This window comes from Arachis hypogaea, chromosome 12 (genome assembly GCF_003086295.3).
Source record: "Arachis hypogaea cultivar Tifrunner chromosome 12, arahy.Tifrunner.gnm2.J5K5, whole genome shotgun sequence".
Lineage (NCBI taxonomy): Eukaryota > Viridiplantae > Streptophyta > Magnoliopsida > Fabales > Fabaceae > Arachis > Arachis hypogaea.
Window position 1 is genome coordinate 9,105,929 of NC_092047.1, and position 23,255 is coordinate 9,129,183.

At 35.6% G+C, this 23,255-nt stretch overlaps 4 protein-coding genes across 4 annotated transcripts; 1 reads left to right on the forward strand and 3 right to left on the reverse strand.

Moving 5' to 3' along the window:
* Positions 1 to 12,036: 12,036 nt before the first annotated feature.
* LOC114924889 (uncharacterized) lies at positions 12,037 to 12,534 on the reverse strand. Its single transcript, XM_029291018.1, has one exon. The coding sequence runs from the start codon at positions 12,532 to 12,534 to the stop codon at positions 12,037 to 12,039; it is 498 nt and encodes a 165-aa protein (XP_029146851.1).
* A 102-nt stretch (positions 12,535 to 12,636) lies between these two features.
* On the reverse strand, positions 12,637 to 13,569 carry LOC112729632 (uncharacterized). The gene has a single exon (XM_025779799.1). It carries the CDS (start codon positions 13,567 to 13,569, stop codon positions 12,637 to 12,639), a length of 933 nt encoding a protein of 310 aa, XP_025635584.1.
* Positions 13,570 to 14,321: 752 nt separating this feature from the next.
* On the forward strand, positions 14,322 to 17,097 carry LOC112726716 (actin-related protein 2/3 complex subunit 5A). Its single transcript, XM_025776216.3, has 4 exons — positions 14,322 to 14,746; positions 14,877 to 14,949; positions 15,346 to 15,446; positions 16,835 to 17,097. The coding sequence occupies exons 1-4, from the start codon at positions 14,649 to 14,651 to the stop codon at positions 16,968 to 16,970; spliced, it is 408 nt and encodes a 135-aa protein (XP_025632001.1). The 5' UTR covers positions 14,322 to 14,648; the 3' UTR covers positions 16,971 to 17,097.
* A 1,688-nt stretch (positions 17,098 to 18,785) lies between these two features.
* On the reverse strand, positions 18,786 to 22,260 carry LOC112726718 (homeobox-leucine zipper protein HAT3). The gene is made up of 4 exons (XM_025776217.3): positions 21,707 to 22,260; positions 21,156 to 21,496; positions 20,638 to 20,717; positions 18,786 to 19,457 (listed from the first exon to the last, which is right to left on the reverse strand). The coding sequence occupies exons 1-4, from the start codon at positions 21,906 to 21,908 to the stop codon at positions 19,100 to 19,102; spliced, it is 981 nt and encodes a 326-aa protein (XP_025632002.1). The 5' UTR covers positions 21,909 to 22,260; the 3' UTR covers positions 18,786 to 19,099.
* Positions 22,261 to 23,255: the final 995 nt, after the last annotated feature.

Sequence of the window (23,255 nt, forward strand, 5' to 3'; positions counted from 1 at the left end):
AGAATGTTAAAATGTAATAGGAACATAAAAAAATGCAAGAATGTTAAAATCTCTTACCAGCGAGAAGAAGGTAACACCAGACAACACCAGTGGTGAGAGTAGTGACAGAGACACAGCAAAAAGGTAAGCACATCAATGACCGGAGATGATGGTGACCTAGCCAAACAGAGACAAAGGTGGAGATAATGTCCAATGAAGTAATGGTCGGTGTTGGGTTTCGACTTCGTCAGAGAAGAAGAAGGCAAGAGTTCCTTCGAGTAAGAAAATGACAAAGAGACTGAGAAAGAAGGGTTGTTTTGATGTTCTTTTTTAGAATGAGAAGTTAAAAATGTGAGAAGAGGGAGAAATTATTTCATTTGAATAGGTATTTTAGTTTTTTTTATTTTATTTAAATGCCTTTTTTTGCAACTCAATATGTAGTTTATTGAAGTTTGTTGATCTAAATTGCTTCCCTAACATGATTGTATACTTTAACGTATAATTAGTTCAAATAATTCAATCTATAAATTTAATAATAAAGTTAGTTTTTTTTTTACCGAGACTAACCAAATCTCACTTATTGTATGCGCGCTTTGTTGTTGTTCTCGTGGTCTTTTCTCTTTCTTTTTTTCTTTTTATTTTTTAATTTTTTTTATTCTTCTTTTTTCTCTTCACTAGGGGTGTGTATGGCCGGATGAAAATATATACTGGATCTATTTTTTAGACTCTAACCCAATTCTAAACCCCATGAAATCTAAACATTTTCGAGCCACAACTATACCAGATCCAAACCGAATGAAAATTGGGTCTTTAAAATCTTAGTAATAATTTATAAAAAAAATTATTTATAAATAAACTTATTTTTGATGCACTTATTTATAAAGAAAAAATTTGTTATCGAAAAGTTGATATCTATATTTGAACTTGAATTTGTCCATAAATTCTATTTTGATGCTTCTTTGATCTATTTTCTAATTCAACAAGTGCGATTAAAAATAAAATAATAAGTTTATAATTAATATAATATAATATTGAAATAAATTTAAAATATATATCTTTTTTAGTTCCCTTAGGGTACACACGGGCCGGATGAAGCCGGGTTCGTCTTGACCCGGACCCGACCCGAAATAATGACCGGGTCTATTTTTGAGACCCTTACCCGGCTTTAGACCCGGTGAAATCATGCCAAATTAGTCTCTAAAGTGTTCGAGGCCGGACTAGGTCTTCGGGTCGGATCGGGCCATGTACACCCTTACTCCTCATCCTCCTTCATTATCATCATAGTCGTTGTCGTCGTCTTCTTCTTATCTTATACATGTTCAGTAAAATGACTAAGTAGAGAAATTTTTATACATAACATAGAAGTTTTAGTGCACATTTCATAAATTTGTGAAGGATTACATGCGCAAAATATTGACACCCAACAACAAAATATCATATGCACAACACATAAATTTTTGATGCATAACAAAAAAAATTTCAAAGGCCACATGTTCAAAATAGTGACATCTAACTAACAAAATACATACAGTATATAAATTTTTGAAAGACCACATACCCACAATGTTAACTCACCCAACTAACAAAATACATTCGCAATAAAAATTTATGTGCTATATGCAAAAAATCACTATACTGTGTATAAATATTTTTTTTTACTATACGAAAAAAAGTTTAAGTTATGTTAATAAATTTATGTTATGTACAAAAATTATTGTACTATGTATAAAATTATTGTATTATATCAATAGGTTTCTGACAAAAATATTTCTGTGTTGGTGGAGAAGTGCGAAAAATATGTAGTATCACCGTAAATTTAAGCTATAGTTTTGAAAACTGGACCGGACGAATTAGTCGGACCAGCCCGACCGAGAACCGATAGCAATACTGATTTGGTTCAAGGGAAAAAATTGTCTGAAAAAACCGTTTTAAAAATGTTGAACCGATTGAAAACCGGGTGATTCTACTTTTAACTTAACTGGGATTCGGCCGATTTTCTTTAAACGGCGTTGCTTTGATATTTCATTAAAAAAAAAGGAAAAGGAAAAAGGGCTTCTAAAATCAAAAGAGAGAAACGCAAAAACCAGTCTCTCTCCCCTTTCTCCCCTTTCAACTCAATCTCGCTCTTCCTTGAAAATCCTAGCCTCCATCGTGTCACCGTTTGTCTCACCATCACCTCCAGGTTCGTCGTGGTCGTTTGCCAATCCTCCTGGTTCATCATGCTCGAAGGCCCTCCCCTCGTTTGCCCAATGCCAGCGTCTCAAGGTCCTAAAAAAAGCAGCTCTTCGTCCGTCGTTGCTCTATCAGGTTTTCATCGCCAACTCGCCTATGTTCATCAGGCTTCCTGTCGTCCGTCGCTCTCCCTTAAATCTTTGTTCACTGCCATCGTTGAAGGTGATGTCTCAAATGCTTAGTCAGTGCTCAATGCTTGGTCTTGTTTCATTGGATTTTCTCACTGCTTGATGATCAATTTCAATTTTGATGACTCTGTTTCTGGGTTACTGCTTGATTTGATGATAAATAGCATTGCATGTTAATGCATGAGCATCATAAGCATCTTGTCTGTATGATTTGTATGGTATTTTGTTGATTTGCTAGAGGATTTGAGTGAGTTATACCCTAGTAGATGCGACTTTGAGTTGTTGTGTTCTTTTGTTGATTTCAAATAGCATTCGGGTAAAGATTTGGCAGAATTCATGAAAAAGAAAGCAAGTGAAGTGTCCTCTGCCTTCGTGGTGCAAAATGACACATCATCGGCATTTAGCGCCGGACACCAGAAGCTTACCATAGGTTGAAGGTTTACGATCAATGGTCATAGGTTGAAGGACTATCTTTGTGGCAACGTCGATTGCCAAAGGATCACTCACCTGCTTACTTAGCAGAGTTGAACTGTCAAGCCAGTGACGTTAAAGAAGCGCTCTTGGGAGGCAAACCAATCTCTAGTATCCTTTGTTTAGATTTTTTTATTTTTTTGTCTTGTTTTCTTAGTTCGTAGCTTTCTTTATTCTTACCTTTATTTGAGTCATGCAAATTGATTGAAACAGAAACAGGGAAGCTTGGAACAGGCATGGGAATATTTTGAAGCTGATGTTGCATTCTGATACCTGGCGTTTAGTGCCAAGTAAGGGTGAAAAAAGGAGTGGCCACTGGACACCTGGCGTTTAGCGCTGCTATTCAGCGTTTAGCGCCAGGTGCGCAACGCATGAGGAGGATGCTACTGGCACCCTGGCGTTTAGCACCAGGGGTGCGTTAAAGAAGGAGTTCTTTTCTGGAGTCCTGATGTTTAGCGCCAGTTTCTGGTGTTTAGCGTCATGTCACTTAAAAGAAAAACAATTCGAAACTGGCATTTAGCACAAACTCCACGGCATTTGGCGCTGATATGAAAATTTTAAGTTTGGTGTCCTCGAAAAGGTTGGCGCTAAACGCCACCAACCCGGCGTTTAGCACCGGCATCGCATACCTCAACCCTTCCTTTTTAAAATTCAAATTTTTGCCCTGTGACCCCTTTTTTTTTTAACCCTACCCCTGATTCTCTCCCCTACCCTATATCCTTCCTCCATCCAATCACTCCCCACTTCCCCATAATCCTCCCTTTCCCAATACATCCTACCAACCCCTAACTTCTCCCCATTAATCCCCTCTCTTCGTGCAATTCTCCCCTAATCCCCATTTCTCTACCCCTTCTATATATACCACCAGCCCCAATCCCTTCTTCCTATCCCAATCCATTCCCTCTCTCCCCAACAACAACCAACGCCCCTCCCTTTATCTTTCTCTCTTTCTGTTATTTACTTTTATTTTATTTCTTCTTCCTAGCCTCCTCCACACTATTTCTCTCTTCTCCCTCAACCTCAATAACCGATACCCACACCCCCTCCCTTCTTTGTCCCTCTATTTTTTTGTTCTTCCTCTTTCTTCTATTCTTTTTTTGCTTGGGGACAAGCAAATCTTCAAGTTTGGTGTTGTCGAGCAAGCTCTTTATTTTTCTTTATCAATGGCACCAAAGGGTCAAGAATCTTCATCGAGGAAGAGAAAAGAGAGGGCACCAGAAACAACCCCTTTTGATGCAACACGGTTCCGTACCAAATTACTTGAGGAACACTTCTTTGAACTCACGAGCAAGAAAAAGGTGATTCCAAAGGTTAAATTTGATCTCAAGCCGGATGAATAACCGAAAATCTGGCAACAAATTGAAAGGAGAGGTTGGGGACTCCTATGTAATCCACACACCAAGGTTGGTCAACTGAAAGTCCAACAGTTCTATGAGAATGCTTGGATCACATATAGAGATGTCCGTGGTGTGAATGTGAAGGACTATCGCACCTTTGTGCGAGGAAGAGTCCTCGACTTTAGTCTGAGGAGCGTGAGGGAGATGCTCCACTTTTCACCTCCAAGTAACCCCCCACGGTTGGACGCTTATGATGAGAGGAGGAGCCGAGATCAGAGATATGATCATAAGCTTGAGGATATTTGTCTCTCGGGAGCTCAGTGGAGAATGGGTGTGGACGAACTCCCAAATCAACTGGGACAGAGTGGCCTCAAGCCAGTGGCGAGAGGATGGTTGGAGTTCATCCAACGATCCATTATTTCGACAAGTAACCACTCCGAGGTCACCGTGAACAGAGCCATCATGATCCATTATATCAATGATTGGGCATGAGGTAGATGTGAGTGCAATAATTCCTCAACAAATATACCACATTGCCTTAAACCCCTCCTCATATGCTAAGTTGGCCTTTCCTCATTTCATTCATCACCTATGCGAAGCCGCAAGGGTGAACTTGGAGAACGACTTCCTCATTCCTATTGAGAGGCCAATCTCCAAAAAGACTATGGAATATGCAAGGGTGGTGGTTCAGAGAAGAGAGTAAGCCGAAAAAGAAGAAGTTCCACAAGCTCCTCCACCACAAGAAGAACAACCCCTCAAGCCTCAAGGATAATACTTCCCACCACAAGAGAGTATTGGCAACAACTAACCTCCTCCCTTAAACAGATCAAGGTGAACCACAAGAGTATTAGCAACAACTAACCTCCTCCTTTTAGCAGATCAAGGTGAACCAAGACAGCCAAGGTGCCCTCCTTAACCAGATCAAGACTGAACAAGAAAACCAATGAGTTGAGCTCGACAACTTTAGGCGGGATATAGAGGTTAGGATGTTGAGACCAAGAGAGCCATAGAGAGCTCAACAGGCTGAGGCGGATGACGACCATGATAACTGAGGTGGTGGAGTTATTTTCATGATTATTTCTATTTTTTGTTTAAATTTTTGTCATTTGTATGATTTCTAGTCTTCTTAGTTTTCTTTTAGTTATCTTTTGTTTTAATGATGCCTCGTGTATTATTCTTCAAGCATTATTCAAAAAAAAAAAAGAAAAGAGAAAAGTGGTATTAATACATTAGAAATTGAGTTTATTTAACAAATGTCTTGTCAACACATGTGGTGGTATTTACTTGTGATTATGATTGCATAGAAGAGAATGATGTATGAATGCCCTTGGAAAAGAGGAATGTTGATTTGTGACGAACATGGACTTAGAGAAGTGTTATGAAATCTCCAAAACAAACAAGATATTTTTCTTTGAATCAAAATAATCAACCAAAAAAAAATGAAAAGAGAGTAAAGAAAAAGCAAGAAAAAGAAAAGAATGATGAAAAGAGAAAAAGAAAAGTAAAATTGTAAAGCTCTGAGCATCAATGTCTGAGACCCAATTATGTGTCTGTGGTGTCTATTGTCTAAGGAAAGGCTAAGATGATTAGATCCGAGGGGTACTTCATCACCCGGTAACTTGGGCCAACTGGTCTGGAATTATCGATCAAAAGTCCGCTGTCAAAAGCCACCTTGCAACAAGACATTTAGCAGTCCAAAGAGACTCTAGACATTGATGTTTGGGAATTTAAAACCTCATCTATATGCTTGTGATGCGACCGTGTTAAGGAGAGGCTTGAGTAACTAGATCCGTAGGGTGCCTCATCACCCGATAACTTGGACCAACTAGTTTGGAATTATCGATCGAACGCTCACCATCAAGAGCCGCCTTGAGACAGAGCACTAAGAGTTGTCGACAGAAAAAGTTCTCGCTGTTTTAAATAAAGGAATTCAAGGATCAATCAAAGCTTAAGGAAAGAGAGACTTCATAACATCATTCAAGTTCTAGTTCTGTTCAGATATTGACATTCCCAAGATTTCAAGGAGTAGTGATAAGCAAAGAAACACTCATGATCACGGTGTTGCTAAACCCCACTCATAAGACAGACATGAGCTTTCAATAAGAATTCAACTCTTAATCAAACCCATTTCAATTTCCTGCTGTTTAAGTCGCTTGAGGACAAGTAACACTTTAAGTTTAGTGTTGTGATGCATGAGCATCATAAGTATCTTTTCTGTATGATTTGTATGGTGTTTTATTGATTTGCTAGAGGATTTAGGTGACTTATACCCTAGTAGATGCGACTTTTGAGTTGTTGTGGCCTTTTATTGATTTCAGGTAGCATTCGGGTAAAGATTTGGCAGAATTCATGAAGAAGAAAGCAAGAGAAGTGCCCTCTGGCTTGGTGGCGCTAAACACCACATCACTGGCGTTTAGCGCCGAACACCAGAAGCTTACCATTCCTCTCTGCCACCTTGGCGCTAAACGCCACATCATCGGTGCTTAGCGCCAGGACTTGGAACGTGCATGTATAGTCTCTGAATAGGTGGCGCTAAATACCACATCATTGGCGTTTAGCACCGACAGCGTATCCAACAGTGGCCCCACTTTGGTCACTCAAATCACACGGATCCCATTCTAAATTCAAATAGAAAATAAAAAAGATACTATTAGCTTTTAATTTAATTTTTGAATCAATTAGGATTAGAGATATAAAAGGAGGAGAGATTAGCTCCGCGCCTCTCTTCTTCCACTTTTGGTCAGTTTACACTTTTTACACTTTGACGATTTTCTCTGCACCATGAGCAACTAAACCTTCATTCTTAAGGTTAGGAGTTCTATTTATTTTGATGAATTAATACTATTGTTTTCCTATTTTGATTAATGCATTAGTATTTTATTCAAGGATTGAGTTTCGTTCTTCATCTTAAGGATTATAGTATATTGAAAAATAACTTTAATCTGACTAAATTCTTCTGAATCTTGGAAAAGTTAAATCATTAGAATTAGGCTGAAACTCTTTTCTCATAATTCTTCAATTATCTGAAATTAATTTGATATGTAACATAAAATCAGGTTTCTTTTGGGTTCTTAAGAATTATGTGGTTATAAATCAGAGATGATACTTAACCTTTTAGCATAATTAATTGATCAAGGAATTAACGGTTGATTAGGTTAGAAGAAATTGAATTACCAAAGAATTGGAGTTCAATTACCTAGAGTTTGCCATGAATTGTATCTTTGTATGATCAAAGTAGATGAGAATAATTGTTAATCTGAAAATTTAAATATCCCTGATACCTTAACTCTCCTCTCATATTATCTTTCCACACATTTACTGTTTTCTTTCTTTAATTCACTATTTTTTTTTATGATTTTTACTATTGAAACTCTAAATTCTGACTAACTAGAATAATCAATTAACTATTACTTGTTTAATCCGTTAATCCTTGTGAGAATGATAACCCACTCCCGTGGTATTACTTGATATGATCCGGTGCACTTACTGCTAGTTTGTGATTTGTAAAAATCCGCATCACCTGTGTTATTGATTCACTGCTCATTCTTGCTCTTATATTCCTATAACTATAGTAATTTATCACTTCGACAAAACTGTTTTTTAAATAGAAATTATTCTAGACAAGAAGAATGATTTTTTAAAGAGCAATAATCATAAGAAGCTGCTAAAGTGCTAACTATTGCATATGTGAGATAAATTCCATCGTGGCATAAATATGGAGGTAATTTGGAGGACATAAATAACTTTAGTAAATTCTTATTTGATTTCTGAAGATACGTTGGAATTAATTCCAATCTTTGACAATAAATTTATATATGCTTATAAATGTATAGTCCACAATAAATTAAAACTTTGTAAACATGAATTATGGCATGGTGTTGAACTGCCGATCAATATGGACTATTTTAGTTTAATATTGTTGAATTGAAATTATGTGTTGTTTTACTAAGATTTTGAAGATCACATTCTAATAGTTAACCTTACATATTAGTAACTGAGCCTTTAATAGAATTTAAAGGTGTCGAAATTTGGATTGGCAGGATTAAAAACTAGAATTTACCTGTAATTTTGTTTCGTATTTCCAGTTATGTTCAACGACAAAATAAACATGTGTAGGGTCAACAGAACCTAAATTCAAATTGTGGTTATCACTATATGATATTCAAGAAATACATATGTGGGAAAGTAGTAGTTTTGCGTATTTAAAAGAACTATATTTTAAATTGAAAATTAGCACTAGGTAAGTTTGGAGTTTTTTAATTTTGATATGGAGAAAGTGACGGAATTTCACAGCGTTATGGGGGTTTGGGGTGTTTCACGGAGATGTGACGGCGTGGTCGAAGAAATCGGTGGCACCGATTGGGGGTACAGAAATCGGTGGCAACGATTTCAGGTCGCGGATGGGACGCAAATCAGTGGCACCGATTGGTGACCACCTTGCCACGCGTCACGCATGCAGATGGGTTGTGGGTGGCCCGTGACTCCTATGCGCGTTTTACCCCTCAAAACCCGTGTTTCCTATCTCTTTCACCCTCTCAACACTTTCTCATTTACTCCCACACACAAACTATCTCTTTCCCCTTTCTGCAACGCCAAAATCCCACCATTTCACCATTGTTGGACCACCAAAAAGCTCAGTAAAAAATCTGAGTAAAAATGCCAAGAAGAAGAAAAATTAAGGAAGTAAATCAACCAGAGCTTCATATTGTTAATTATCTTGGAGATCCAAATTATGTAAGTTTTTACTTTTTAATAATTTTATTTAAAATTAATGATAGTGAAAATTTTAAATTTTATTAGCAATATATTAGAATGACATTAAGTAGAAATTAAGCATGTATGTATGTATAATTCTATTATTAGGTGGTTAGAAATAGAAATTAACATAGAAATAAATTTTGTATGTATGTATGTATGAATGTATGAATGATATGGTTAGTTAGTATATTATTAGTATTAGTAATTGAGTTTAATTAATTATTATGATGAAAAATAAAAATTTAATTTATTATTTTATTTATGATCTGTAACAATTGAATTTTAATTTAGTAAAATTTAAATAATAAATTAATAATAATTAAAATTAGATTTTATGCTGTGTTAGGTGTTAGATAATAATAATAATAATAATAATAATAATAATAGTAATAACTAATTAGTATGCATGCTGTTTGAATAATAATAATAATAATAATAACAATAATAATAATAATAATAATAAATTAGTATGCTGTTCTATATGAATAATAATAATAGTAATGAAAAGTTATAATTATAGTAAAAAACTTAGTATATATGCTGTTTGAATAATAATAATATTAATAATAATAATAATAATAATAATAATAATAATAATAATAATAAAATTAGTATGCTATTTTATATGAATAATAATAAGAATAATAAGAATAATAATAATAATAATAAAACTGATATGTATGCTGTTTGAATAATAATAATAATAATAATAATAATAATAATAATAATAATAAAATTAATCTGTATGCTATTTGAATAATAATAATAATAATAATAATAATAAAAATAATAAAATTAGTATGTATGCTATTTGAAAAATAATAATATTAATAATAATAATAAATAAATAAAATTAATATGCTGTTTTATATGAATAATAATAATAATAATAATAATAATAATAGTAATAATAAAATTAGTCTGTATGCTATTTGAATAATAATAATATTAATAATAATAATAAATAAATAAAATTAATATGCTGTTTAATATTAATAATAATAATAATAATAATAATAATAATAATAAAATTAGTCTGTATGCTATTTGAATAATAATAATAATAATAATAATAATAATAATAATATTAATAATATTAATAATAATAATAAATAAATAAAATTAATATGCTGTTTTATATGAATAATAATAATAATAATTATTATTATTATAATTATAATAATAAAATTAGTATGTATGTTGTTTGAGAAATAATAATAATAATAATAATAATAATAATAATAATAATAATAATAAAGGCTCATTTATTGTGTAAGGTTAATTAATTTCTGTTATAAAGTAATGAATATGATTGATAGATTTACTGTATAACAGATTTAATGTGTATGTTTGAAATGCAATTATGCTGGGAATTATTTATAATGGACATGTTAAGGATAATTGTGTTTTTGAATAATATAGTTATGTTATACTTGTTCTTATAATGGAAATGTGATATTGTAGGCTGCAAGGATGTTGATGTGTGACCATTTACATCCGCCGGATCCATACAACGAAATTGTTGAGCCACAGTTACGCGAGACTGGATTTTATTATGTATCCCAAATTGGAGTCATTAAAGGTCAGTCAGCAATGATTAATGCTCTGATTGAGAGATGGCGGCCCGAGACTCACACTTTTCATTTTCCGGTTGGTGAGTGTGCCGTGACCTTGGAGGATGTGGCGCTAATTCTCGGTCTGCCGACAAATGGTCTTTCGGTTACAGGTCCGACCATGAGTAGCTTTGAGGCATTGGAAGCCGAGTGCTTGCACCAATTTGGAATTGCACCGAGGAAGACGACTGTAGAGGGAGCTTTATAAAATTAAAGTGGTTTAGGGGTTTGAAAGATCATATAGTGTTGAATGATGATGTGCACATATAAATGTATGTAAAGTGTCATATAATGTTGTTATTTGGGACAGTTCTGTTTGCAGATAAGTCGGGTACAGTGGTGCACTGGAAATTTTTACCTTTGCTCCGCAACTTCGGTGAGATCATACAATTTAGTTGGGGTTCAGCGTGCCTGGCACACTTGTATAGATCATTGTGTAGGGCAACTCGTGTCGACTGCAAGGAGATGGACGGTCCACTGACACTGTTGGTCAGTTGGGCTTGGATCCGACTCCCATTTCTAGCTCCGATTCCTGGCAATCCCGGAGTGTTTCCAATTGCAAATAGGTAATTTTGATTATAGTATGCATTGAAAGAATTGATAGAAATTGTATTTTTTTTATGGTAAGATAAGTTAACTAATGGATTGTCCGTCGGCAGGTGGCATAACTGGGACCGTCAAAACTATCCCTACCGATATAAAACGCTTGCGCACTACAGGAGGTTGTTGGATGATCTACAAGAAGGACAGGTATTTTGTAAAATACAAGTACTTTATGTAACTTGTTAAGTGAATTAATTGTTGTGTAATCATCTGACTGGTCCGATGTGTCCAGTTTGTTTGGCAGGCTTATGGCATTGGATACATCGATCCAGACGTAATTCCTTTAGCCATCCGTCATAATTCGGTTATCTGGAGTGCCACAGTGCCACTTATATCTTTTGAATGCATCGAGTGGCATGCAACTGATAGAGTCAGGAGGCAATTTGGATTGACACAGGGTGTTCCTGCTCAAGGGCAGGATCTAGGTGCATCACACGGTGAAGTTCTAACTGGGCCTGAGAATCAAGATTGGGCCGATACCCACTCTCTTTGGGTGATGCAGTGGACAAATCGATATAGTCACACTCTCTCGGATGACTTGGAGCATTTACATTATCCGTTGGAAATTTACATGCATTGGTACCGAGCAGCATATGCTGACCACTTGCAATTGTCGAACCTTGTCTTTGAAGAGAATCCAGAAGGTCCTCCACCTCCACCACCACCGGCACAGGAACCGGAACTGGCACCAGTACCTCCACCACCACCGCCACCGGAACCGCCACAACAGGGGGTTGAGTATTTTGCACCATATGTTCCTGACACGCATCCGTCTGATTATTACTCAGCGTCAGTCCCGGCACATCAACAGAATTGGGGTGGTCCACATGTTGCCGGATTTCTTAGTGGTCTAAACCTAGTCCTGTATACTCTTCGAACTTGGTCCATCTTGTAAACGTCATTAACGTACACTTGTCAATCCAACCTCTGATTTGCACAACACGCAAACACGTGTCGACACAGAATTCGGTCAACCTGGAATTCACCACAGTCGCACCGATGGTGGCGTAGGTCAACTGCATACTCAACCCCACTAGGCATCTCGCGAACTTCGAAGACTTCATTTTCTCTATCAAAACAGCTAACCTGTATGTTACCTGATGCTTGTTGATTTGCATGCAGCTTGGTTGTCGCCATCTCAGAGAACACAAGTCCAGCATTGATCCGGGCTTCAGCCTCGGCTCTTTTCCTAGTGAACAATTCATTCAGTCTGTAAAAGGTAGCCTTAACAAGTGTAGTGACTGGGAGATTGCGTGCACCCTTTAAGACGGAGTTGATACATTCCACAAGATTGGTGGTCATATGACCCCATCGGTAACCACCATCAAATGCCAAAGCATACTGCTCACGAGGGATTCGATCAAGCCAGTTGGTGTAAGCCTCACCCCGTTCCTTTAATCGTTCGTAGCGCATCTGGTACTCCCTGGTCGTCCTCGAGTATCCTATGAAAAATATTCAGTCAGCTATGAACACCATTCTATTTGATCGTACATTAATGTAAATTCAAAGTTCATTCTATTCAAACTTACAAATATTGACGATAAGCTTCTGCAAGTAAGGTGCCTTGAACTTCCTCAAGAAGTTGGACTCAATATGCCGGATACAAAACATATGGAAAGCTCTAGGAGGAGACCACACCCCATTACTTCGTTCAATAGCTGACCTAATCGAATCGTGTCGATCAGAGATAAGTCCCACACCATCACGTGTCACCACGTGTTGACGCAGGTTGCTCAGAAAAAAGTACCATGCATCAGAAGTCTCTCCCTCCACTATGGCAAATGCAATAGGCACGATGTTGTTTTTACCATCTTGTGAGACTGCAACCAATAAACAACCCTTGTATTTTCCATACAAATGAGTTCCGTCCACCTGCACCACTGGCTTGCAGTGTCTGAAGGCCCTTATACAGGGGTAATAACTCCAAAAGACTCTATGTAGAACACGTATATCAGGAACCAAATCATCTCCCTGGTAAGCAGGCATTGTTTCAAAGTGAACCACTACTGATGGCTCTTTGTGGCACATGGCCTCAAACCATATGGGCAAAGCTTCGTACGATGCTTCCCAACTTCCGAAAATTGATTCGACCGCCTGCTGCTTTGCTAACCAAGCCTTGCGATAACTGATGGTGTAGTTAAACTTTGACTGGACATCAGCAATTACTGTTTTCACCTTTATAGACGGATCAACCTCTACCAACGGCTTTATTGCTTCTGCAACTGTCTTGGAATCCAGCTTCGAATGGTCTTGAGAAATAGTAGACCTGGTACAAGTGTGACTTCCATTGTACCTCCTTATCTCCCAACAGTACTTCTTCTGCATTTTGGTTACCCTGATCAACCAGTCACAACCATTCCCATATTCTGTGCATTTGGCATAGATTGTCGTCGGTTCCGACTCATATACCCGATAGTCCACACCTCTGCGGATGGTATAATCTTTCATTGCCTTGATTATTGCCTCCCTTGAACTGAATTCCATCCCACTGTGAACTCACCATCCGCCACAACAGGAGGCGCTGCATACATCAAAAGTAATAAATGCTTCAATATGTACTCAGTAGGAAGTCTTTTATTACAACTCAATTAATAAACACACTTTAATATTGTGCGGTCGTTATACTCTTATTTTTCGCTATTCCATCTACGTAAAGAACAACTAAATATCATTCACAATAAAGAACTATTAATTAATAAAAAAATCAAGCGCTATGGTCACAAATGCCTAGTCACATATCACATACATTACTCATCCGACTTAATGATCTGCTACTTCAGAGTTTCACATAGCTACCTAGGTTTACGCACCTGCATTCATATATTGCGGAAACTCTGGTGCGTGCATAGCCTCCAAATCCAACGACCGCATGAAAGAAGGCTCCTGAAATGGATGCGAGTCTGCTAGTGCATTTGCAACTTCCGCCACATCTGCGTTCATGGCGCCGCCAGCTTCATCTTCGTCTTCACCTGGACCGACGATCTCATAGTTACTTTCAAATTCATCTTCGCTTTCACTATTATAATCTTTTCAATTCAATGTTACGGTCCGCTTCAGATTGCTCAAACTCAATATATAACTCGATGCACGACATGCGGTGGCGATTTTCCATGTACATTGAAAACATTTCATGCATACCTGCTTCGTCCGTCACGTACTTGGACTGAAATTTAAATCACACCGCAAATAAATTAATGTTTGGATCAAATAAATTTTTGACTCAAAATCCATCCTAAGCCACCGCAAAATACCCTATTAGGAACTTTAATACAATTTACTTATGTCTGAAAAAATAGTGTTTCCTGACGTACACGCCAATAGCGTAGGGTCCACCATAGGAGGTGGGACACTCAAATAGCTACACACTTCTGCCGCCATCTTCTTCTCTGCCACCGTGAGATCCACTGCACCTGCCTTAGATTTGTTCGGAGGAAAGGGAAGAGAAAATCAAAATCACATTTTTTATCACAAAAATTTCAGATCAAATAGAAAAGGGACTGATTTGAAGAAGAAGAAGAAGAAGTATTATGGCAAAAGCTGAAAGGTTCGTGGAAGCGGATAATGCAGAAGCTATTATTACCAGAATTGAACACAAATCCCGCAAGATCGAAAGCTTACTCAAGCAGTACAAATGCCTATCTTCCTTATTCTTTTGTTTTTCTATAAAAAAGATGTTTCTTATTTTGTTTCCATTTGCGATGAATGAAATGGTTAGAATATGAAAATAGGAAATTTTCCCTTCGATGAAATTTCAGGTATAAACCTGTAGAAGCACTTAAAACTGCTCTGGAAGGCACGTATGCCATGACTGGTGATGAGCGTTGCAAGGTTTTTAATTTCTCCCATTCTCTCTCTTTATATTGCTTCTCAATTTTTTAGGGGAAATGATTTAGGGTGTTGAGGAGGATTTTTGTGGCAATGGAAGTTTTCTAAGTTCTGGAATCACAGCATATTCTATTTATGTGTCATATTTGTGCTGAATGCACACATTTGATTTGGATTGATGAGGAATAAGAATAGTATTCTATTTTTTTGGTATCTTTTAAGCTGAATTCAACTACCAAATAGGGTAGATGCAGTTCCATTGTTTGATTGATTCATGTTGTTGCCTGGTGCAAAAAGACTTGCTTCTTGTTGTAATTAGAGTTTAGTTGCAGTTAAGGGGCTTCTAATTTGTTAAAATCACAACATATTTTCTTGTGCTTTCGAATTTTCTTTTGGCAGTCAGCACACTGGATTGTGGTACATAGGACTATAATGGCTATAAAGGATGTGGATGGGATGCTTTCTTCATTGGATCCTGAGTACTATGATATACTAATGAAGTGAGTGCTGAAGCATTTTGTTTCAGTTCATTCTAATATGATGTTAGTTTTACTTTGATAGCTTCCCATTCTTTGAGCGTACATTTAATTTACTTGGACTATGTTGAATTTCAGCAGTATATATAGTTACTTAGTGATTAATATAGTTTTGTTCCTCCACTTCACCTATAGATCCCAATCCCAAAGGCACCAGTGTATTTCCATTTCCTTTTGCTTTTCCAGCTCACATATAGATCCTATATGTGGATTGCGCTATTCAAATCTTAATTGGAAAGCATAACTTAGCTAGAAATCGGAATATGCAACTATAATGAATATAAATAATTTTCTTACCTTTTTAAGAGACGGGGTGCTATTCATATAAGCAGATAAGCTAGATATGATTACATGAATAGCTTTCCCAGTGATGCTAATATTGGGAAGGTAACAATTCTGGATTCAACAATTTTTTGTTCTGGAATCTGGAATGTTTTGTGCTGGCTTTGTAAATTAACCATCAACCCCAACTACAGGTCTACAAGGTTGGAAATTCGAATTCAAATGCTAAATCTTCCTTTTTTTTTCTATGCTCAATATCCTTTGTAATTACATTAACTACAAGAGCTGCATCTAGAGTTCCTTTCTTTTCTGCTTGTCTCTTAGTTATCTAGCCTTGTCGGTTGTAGCTTGTCCACATCAACAGGATTCCAATACAACCCATCTATATAATTATGGGAACTGGGAAGGCATCACCTCATGGTAGAGAAATAAAAGCATATTGATATCCAAAGCAATGGACTCTTGATTCTCTCTCTCCCCCTATTATTAATTAATCTCTATTCCCAATCTTGCATTGGTGCCTCACTGTCTCTCTCTCCACCCTATTATTAATCACCCTTTATCATCTTCAGTCTGAATCTTCTTTACCTTGTTGTACATAAAGTATCCCATTCTCAGCATCCAACCTCCAACCTACTTAAGGCACCCAATTTGTAAGTCTTAATCCCTTTCATCTCCTTTTCATCTTCAAAGAACTTTTATAAGGTTGAATCATTCACTCATGCAATCTTCTACAGGTTGAGTTGCAGGAAGTGAGATATAATACATTAGCTTAAAATTTCAGTCAAGGATTTTGGCCTACATCATCAAAGTTTTTCTTGATTTGGACTGTTTGGTTAGCCATCTTAAAAGCTTCGGTAGTGGCTTGGGGATGAGTAGTTTGATGAGACTGACATGATAGGTTTATAAGTCAATTATCTGGATTAAATAAGAACCTCTTAAGAAAACAACATCTCTATAGAAAGTAATTTTTTCTTTTTTTTTTTTTTTTTACTTTCATGAAAAGTACTTATATATATCAAACAGTAAGCCAACCAAACAGGCACTTAAGATGCTCTTATTCACTACAGGTACTTATATAGAGGCTTAGCTACCGGAGATCGTCCCACATGTGACCAATGTCTCCGGATTCATGAAAAGTTGACAGAGAAAGCAGGACTCGGTTGCATTCTCCGCTTCCTAACTGATACTGTAAATACTGTTTGATCTCTGGACTATCTTTTTCTGTTATTTTCTTTTTTCTTTTTTTGTTTTGTTTTGAGTTCCCTTGTATGCATTTGCAAGACCACAGAATCAATGTAGTGCAATATATTGATGTTGAATTTTAGACTCATTTGAAATGTTTGCCCTGCAATGTGCCTTTATTTCTAAGTCTTCAAAATCTCTTGAGAAATCTGAATTTGTGAAAGGGTATATATTATTTTTGGATTAAGTTCTTCTAAATAGAATAAGTTGATAAAGTGAGAAAGTGAGACTAATCACTCTTAAATTAAGATTGTGCGACTCACACATAATAGAAATTACATTTTTAATAGTAATTAACACTTTATTTTATTACTTTACAAATCTCTTCACTTTAGAGGATTTTTTCTATTGTTTTTACATAAACGACAAGAGTGAATTTTGCAATGTCTTCACACTTATATCATAGATGTAACCAATATTCGGGCTTCTTAACTTTAAAACTATGCATTGCTTGATTACTTATATTTGTTAAACAAAGGTATATACTCTTAATTTAGTATTATGGTATAAATTTTGGATGCAACTTCAAGTCCACAAGCTAAAAGATGTATACACACTATTATGTTTCATCATATTCCCATCACGTTGTATAGGAAAATTTTTCTACATCAAACACTTATCATTCTATAAAATATCAAGTTGTAACTTACATATCCTGTCAAACGAAAAAAAAAAGATTGTAACTCGCATAGAGTAGTGTTGATGTTTCTATCCACACACAATGTTATGATTAATTTGCCGACGGGCTTGTAAATTAAGGATGAAACCAAAGCTTTGCAGCCTCTTTTGCTCAGACTATTATCGTTTATCATCTTGTGTGTAGACTAGCTAATTCACTAGAATAAGCAAGAGTTAGATTTGCCACTAAACATTGCTTCTTATGACAGAAAAATTCTCATCTTGCATGATAGTTTTCACTAAAGTCAAATTAAACTATTATCTTTTACTTCACCAATTTATGGTGGCTGTTAATTGACACTTGGCATAACACCAAGGTAATAATTAAGAAAAATGAAGCAACAGTTTAGGATAAGATGATTTAGCAAGAAAAATTGAGAATGAATCTGAGGCCACAATAAAATTAAAGATTTAGTTAACATGTGTTCTGAAATTACATATTAAGGTTATTAATGGAGAAATTTTCTTATAAAAAACTTAAAAAAGTTAAATTTTTAATACATATGTTTTGCATTTATTAATGTAAAATGTTCAAAATTTTCTATTTATAGTAATAGTAATTTTAGTTTGTATTCTTAGAGCATATAATAGTTAACTCCTAAAATTAAAGAGAATACATAGTTCAATGAACATTGATTTTGTAATTTGGTCAAAAAACACAAGAATGCAACTACTACATTTGGTTGCTTCGTTGTTCAAAAAGAAAAAAAAAAGGTTTGATGCACATGCTCAAAAAAAGAAAAAGAGAAAATAAAAATTCAATGCAACAACTGTTAGTAGTGGTAACCATTGACCTTTATTTACTTGTTTTGTCAACTCTTGCTAAGTGGCATCATTAGTAACCCACATTCAAATAGATAATGAACAATTGAACAGAACCATCTACAGTTCGAGTCCCACAATAATATCTGACCCCATGTTCAAGAATGGTGAATTAGAGACCATAAAGTATGGGGAATCTGAACAAAAGTTGGACAAAATCATTTGTAATGGAGACCACAGTCATTTTGGACATGAGATTCCCTTAATTGTCCCCTCAAAATCTGCACAAAATCCCACCTTTCCATGAGCAAGTGGTATTAAAGAATCTATGAGAAATACCAAAACAGATTCGGATTCTTTTTTTTCCCTTCATCTTTTCAACGCTAACAAAAAAAACTTTTCAGCATATGGAAGACACAACCTACTTTAGCATGTCCACACTTTACATATCCTAAGGTTCACTTAAAACATGTTATATCTAGCTAGGTCTTAGCATAATTAAAATGAGCCTAGACTGAAAATGTTAACCAGAGTCATAATCTTAAATAAAAAGTCCTTGTAAACCTAGTGTTCCCTAATTGCATCAATTCATTTATGCAATTTTGCCTAGAAAAACAGCAATGCCCTTGTCCTCATTCTGAGCTTCATAGTTATGGCCGGGTAGTCGGGCTCTCAATCGGCCGGCGTTGAATTGACATTGCTCCCCATGGATTGACAGGAACCGGCCGCTGAATGTTAGGGCCCATTTGGTTTTGACTAGCTGAGGCAGGGGCGGATTGCATGGTGGCCGACGAGGAGGAGGATCCGGTGGACGAGACGGCTACACGCTCACATGAAGGGCACATTGTAAGGGTGGTGGGAGGGTTCATGTGCATGTAAAGTTGTGGTGATAACTTCAATGCTCTGAGCTCTTGCACTTCCTTTTGCAACCTCCTATTCTCTTCAGTTAGATTCTCACAACATCTTTTCAAGTATTCACAATCAACTTCAGTTTGCTTCAATTTGGTCCTGCATTATTAATTGAATCTAATGCATTCACATCATTTGCTTCTACTACACAACACAAGATATATTAATACTATAGAGGCAATATTTATTTTATTTCACAACATTACTTTGGGTGAAGATCTTTTGAACATGTACAAGTGATAAGAGGGAAGAGTATCCACTATCCACGCTTAGATCAATAAAGTTAAAGTGCACAATAACCCCTCACATTCTTAATCTAAAAATAAAACCACTTTAGGTAGTATTTTTCAAAATGCTCGAGATTCAAGTGAATTGTCTCATCACATGACAAAGGAAGGAACATCTGCAAATTATAAAGATTCCAAATTTGAAGTATTGACTTGCACCTCCATCATCACAAGATTACAACATGTTTGTTACGTTTTTGTGTGTGCGCCTTGGGCCATGCATACACGTGTAGCCACGTGTTTGATATTTAGAAATTATGTTATCTGTTTTTAGTACTAAAAACAAGTCTCAAAAGATTTTGTGATGAAATCTCTTAAAAAATAAAATTCTATAATAGATTTATAATTCTCTGGGAAAAAAGTTATAAAGTAAGCCTTTGAATAATTGCAACAATAGTTATGGGTCTTTGACAAAAGGGTAAACTGTGTCAAATGTTGTAATTTTTCAGAGATGTTTTTTTCTTTGTGGAGACTTATATGTCTATATAATTATTTTATTTAAGAATTAATAAGTCTACCTACAAAATTTCTAAGGACCTAGTTGTTTTATTAATTGCAAATAAAAAAGAAAATGTGGTGTCCATTTAACAGGGTTTGGAAAAAAAGGATGGAAAGAACAAAAGTATTCTTTCTTTGGGAAAGAATAAAAGTAGTTTGTGTGACAAGTTAGGACCACCGACTAATAATATTTGCAGATTGAGTATCTAAAATATTATTATTATTATTATTATTATACACTAATTCAGAATGTACAAATAACATTTTTCTTATATATATGACTCAATTCTCAAATCTGGACTCAACAACTTGGTCAAATATATACCATTATTATCAATGTTAAAGCTATGTGATTGGAGTTACCTTGATTTCTTTCTCATTTCTCTAGTTTTGAATTGTAATTATGAGGAATGAGAAAGCACATGCCTAACAATAATAACAATAAAAATGCCTAATATTCCAATAATAATGGTCTAAAGATGAAGAACCCTCACCTTGCTCTTCTGTTCTGAAACCACACCTCCACCTGTCTTGGCCTCAGATTCAACTGCTTTGCCAATGCTTGCTTTTGTTTCTAAACATTAAACAAAATAAACACTTCAATCTCACTTTTTTACTTATTTCGTCTAAACTACCAAAATATATTAGATTTTGATTACTTTAATGATTTAATTTAATTAGAATAGAATCACACCAAATCCTAATTAGTAACTATTTTATTTCTATTTATATTATAAAAAGTCCAACTAACATGAAAAAATATATATTGTTTTAGGAAAATTAAACAATAACATGCTTCAGAACAACAACACTATGGGAAAATATTATTAGTACTACCCAAGGGTCTGAAAGTTGAAAAACCAAAATTGAAATCATTGAAAAATATTAAAATGGAAAAACAGTTTATCTAAATCCAAAAACACTATTAAAAAATGAATAAGGCCAAAGTGAAATCCCAAAAATGCCCAATTCTCATTACTAAATTTACGGAATTACCACTGCCGCCACTCACCGGGTTGAGAGTGTTGTACTCCTTGAAGGTCTCTTCCAGAACCGCCGCCTGCTCCTTGGACAACCGCAGCTTCTTTCTCGAACTATCCCCGTCGGCATCGCCGCCGATTCCTCCGCCGTCTTCTTCGTCGCTCCCTCGAGAATACGAGGCTCTCTCTGCGGCTTCGTTCTCGTCGTTTCCGTTGGGTTCCCTCTCGCTCCGCTTACCGCTGATGCTCGACACCGTGCTGTTCGGCGACGAGACGCCGTTCTCGTCTTCGCATGCCGCCGTCGCCGCCGTAAACGTCGGCACCGAATTAACGTCTATTCCGCGAAGGAACGACCTCGTCTCGGAGCTCAGATCTACAAACACGTGAGTTGCACGTGAGTTAATTAGTGGCAATGTTGTAATTAACACTCAAGGGCATCATCTTATATTCTTATGTTCCCAAACCATCGAAAAAAAAATCTAGCATTAAAAATTTTCAGAACAAAATAAATAAATAAATAAATAATAAAAAGGGAGAAAGAAAAATAAAAAATGTATGATGAGATAGATACATAAATACACACCATGAAAAGGAAACAAGTTGTTGAAGGAAAGCCTATGGTTTGGAAATGATTGAGGTAGAGGCTTCTGGATGAGATTGAGCTTCAAAGCTTCTTGCTCTTCGTTCTTATTATTGTTATTATTATTATTATTATTATCTCCAAATAATCCTAAGCTGAGACTCAAACCCAAACTCATCTTCTCTTTCTCATCGGGAGTAGCCATGGTTTAAGAGAATGGAGGAGTGGGGTGAGAGTGGGACAACAGTAAAAAGGTCGAAGGATTAGATGCGATTTATACATACATTGGAGAAGTGTATTTTGATAGACAGAGAGAGATGGGAAAAAGAGAGGTAGAATAGGGGTAATAGGGGTAATGATGAGGGGTGTCAGAGAGAGAAAGAGAGAGAGGCACATTGGTTATTCAATCATGATAATAATTATTAATGTTAGGGTTAAATGGCAATAGCTGCCTGCCTGCACCACTCCTTTATTCACAGTCTCTCATTCTTTCTTCAAAGTCCAAATCTGGTTACTTTCCCAACCCTACTCTACTCCTCTGCTTTGGGTTGAGTTTCTCTTTCTCACTTTCGGGTTTAACTATGTACCACACTTTAACCCTTCACCCTGTTTTTCGCTACTCAATGTGTATGCCTTCCAATTACACCTATACGCTGTAGACTACTGTATGGTATTTGCAAGTATCCAAAAAAAAAAAAAAAAGGAAGAATAATTTTGTTAGAGGGTAATATGATCCTTTTACTTTTTTAAAGAAAAATTAAACATTAATTATAGTAAAAAAATTTTACTTTTTTTTTAAAATTAATTATTATCTTGACTGTATTAACTTTTAAGTTTTAATATATAAAAAAAAAGGTAATGTCTCAACTGATTTCTGAAATTTTTAACTTGTTTTTTTAAAATAACTATGTGTATTTTTCATCCTCAAAAAACGTGACTCTCTATTAGTCCAAATATTATCAGTTATTTTAACGTTAAGTGCCAACTTGATAATTTGCTCTAAATTGACATAGACAAACAATAAATTTAACTCAAATTAATATCCCAAATTTATTTAAAACACTCAAATTGGTCCATATACAATTATAAGACCCTAACTCTTAAATCATCTTCTTCAACTTTTGTTTCTCCTCTCCTCTTTTCTGTTGTCCTTCTCCTCTGCGATTCTTGTTGTTGTTCTCCTCTTTTCTGTCACTACAAAAAAAATACTAGTTACTATAAAATTTACAGTTGGATTAATCAAATAAATTCGCTGCTAAGTACATTAATGTCGGATTTCACGTCGTCCTGTAGTTGATGGTATAAACGATGCCGGAAATAACGATGGAAATAGGGGTAATTACCCGCCCCGGTTCTTGGGCGGGGTGGGACAGGATCGGGTTTAGGTTAAACCCTCCCCTACCCACCCCGGTATATATAATATATGTATATATAAATATATATACTTTTAATATATAATATATGTAATATATATAAAATAATTAATAATATTGTATCATATTAAAATTTTTATTTTAATTTATGTTATGTATGTAATGATGGTTATATAAAT

Bases quoted from the DNA above. Each gene is read 5' to 3' on its own strand.
- LOC114924889 (XM_029291018.1), bottom strand. From the start codon at position 12,534: ATGCGCTACGAACGATTAAAGGAACGGGGTGAGGCTTACACCAACTGG.
- LOC112729632 (XM_025779799.1), bottom strand. From the start codon at position 13,569: ATGAAAGATTATACCATCCGCAGAGGTGTGGACTATCGGGTATATGAG.
- LOC112726716 (XM_025776216.3), top strand. From the start codon at position 14,649: ATGGCAAAAGCTGAAAGGTTCGTGGAAGCGGATAATGCAGAAGCTATT. The intron at 14,950-15,345 runs GTTTTTAATTTC...TTCTTTTGGCAG, and splicing joins CTGGTGATGAGCGTTGCAAG to TCAGCACACTGGATTGTGGT. The intron at 15,447-16,834 runs GTGAGTGCTGAA...TATTCACTACAG, and splicing joins TACTATGATATACTAATGAA to GTACTTATATAGAGGCTTAG.
- LOC112726718 (XM_025776217.3), bottom strand. From the start codon at position 21,908: ATGGCTACTCCCGATGAGAAAGAGAAGATGAGTTTGGGTTTGAGTCTC. The intron at 20,718-21,155 runs GTGAGTGGCGGC...TTTAATGTTTAG, and splicing joins AGTACAACACTCTCAACCCG to AAACAAAAGCAAGCATTGGC. The intron at 19,458-20,637 runs GTGAGGGTTCTT...TTAATAATGCAG, and splicing joins TTTCAGAACAGAAGAGCAAG to GACCAAATTGAAGCAAACTG.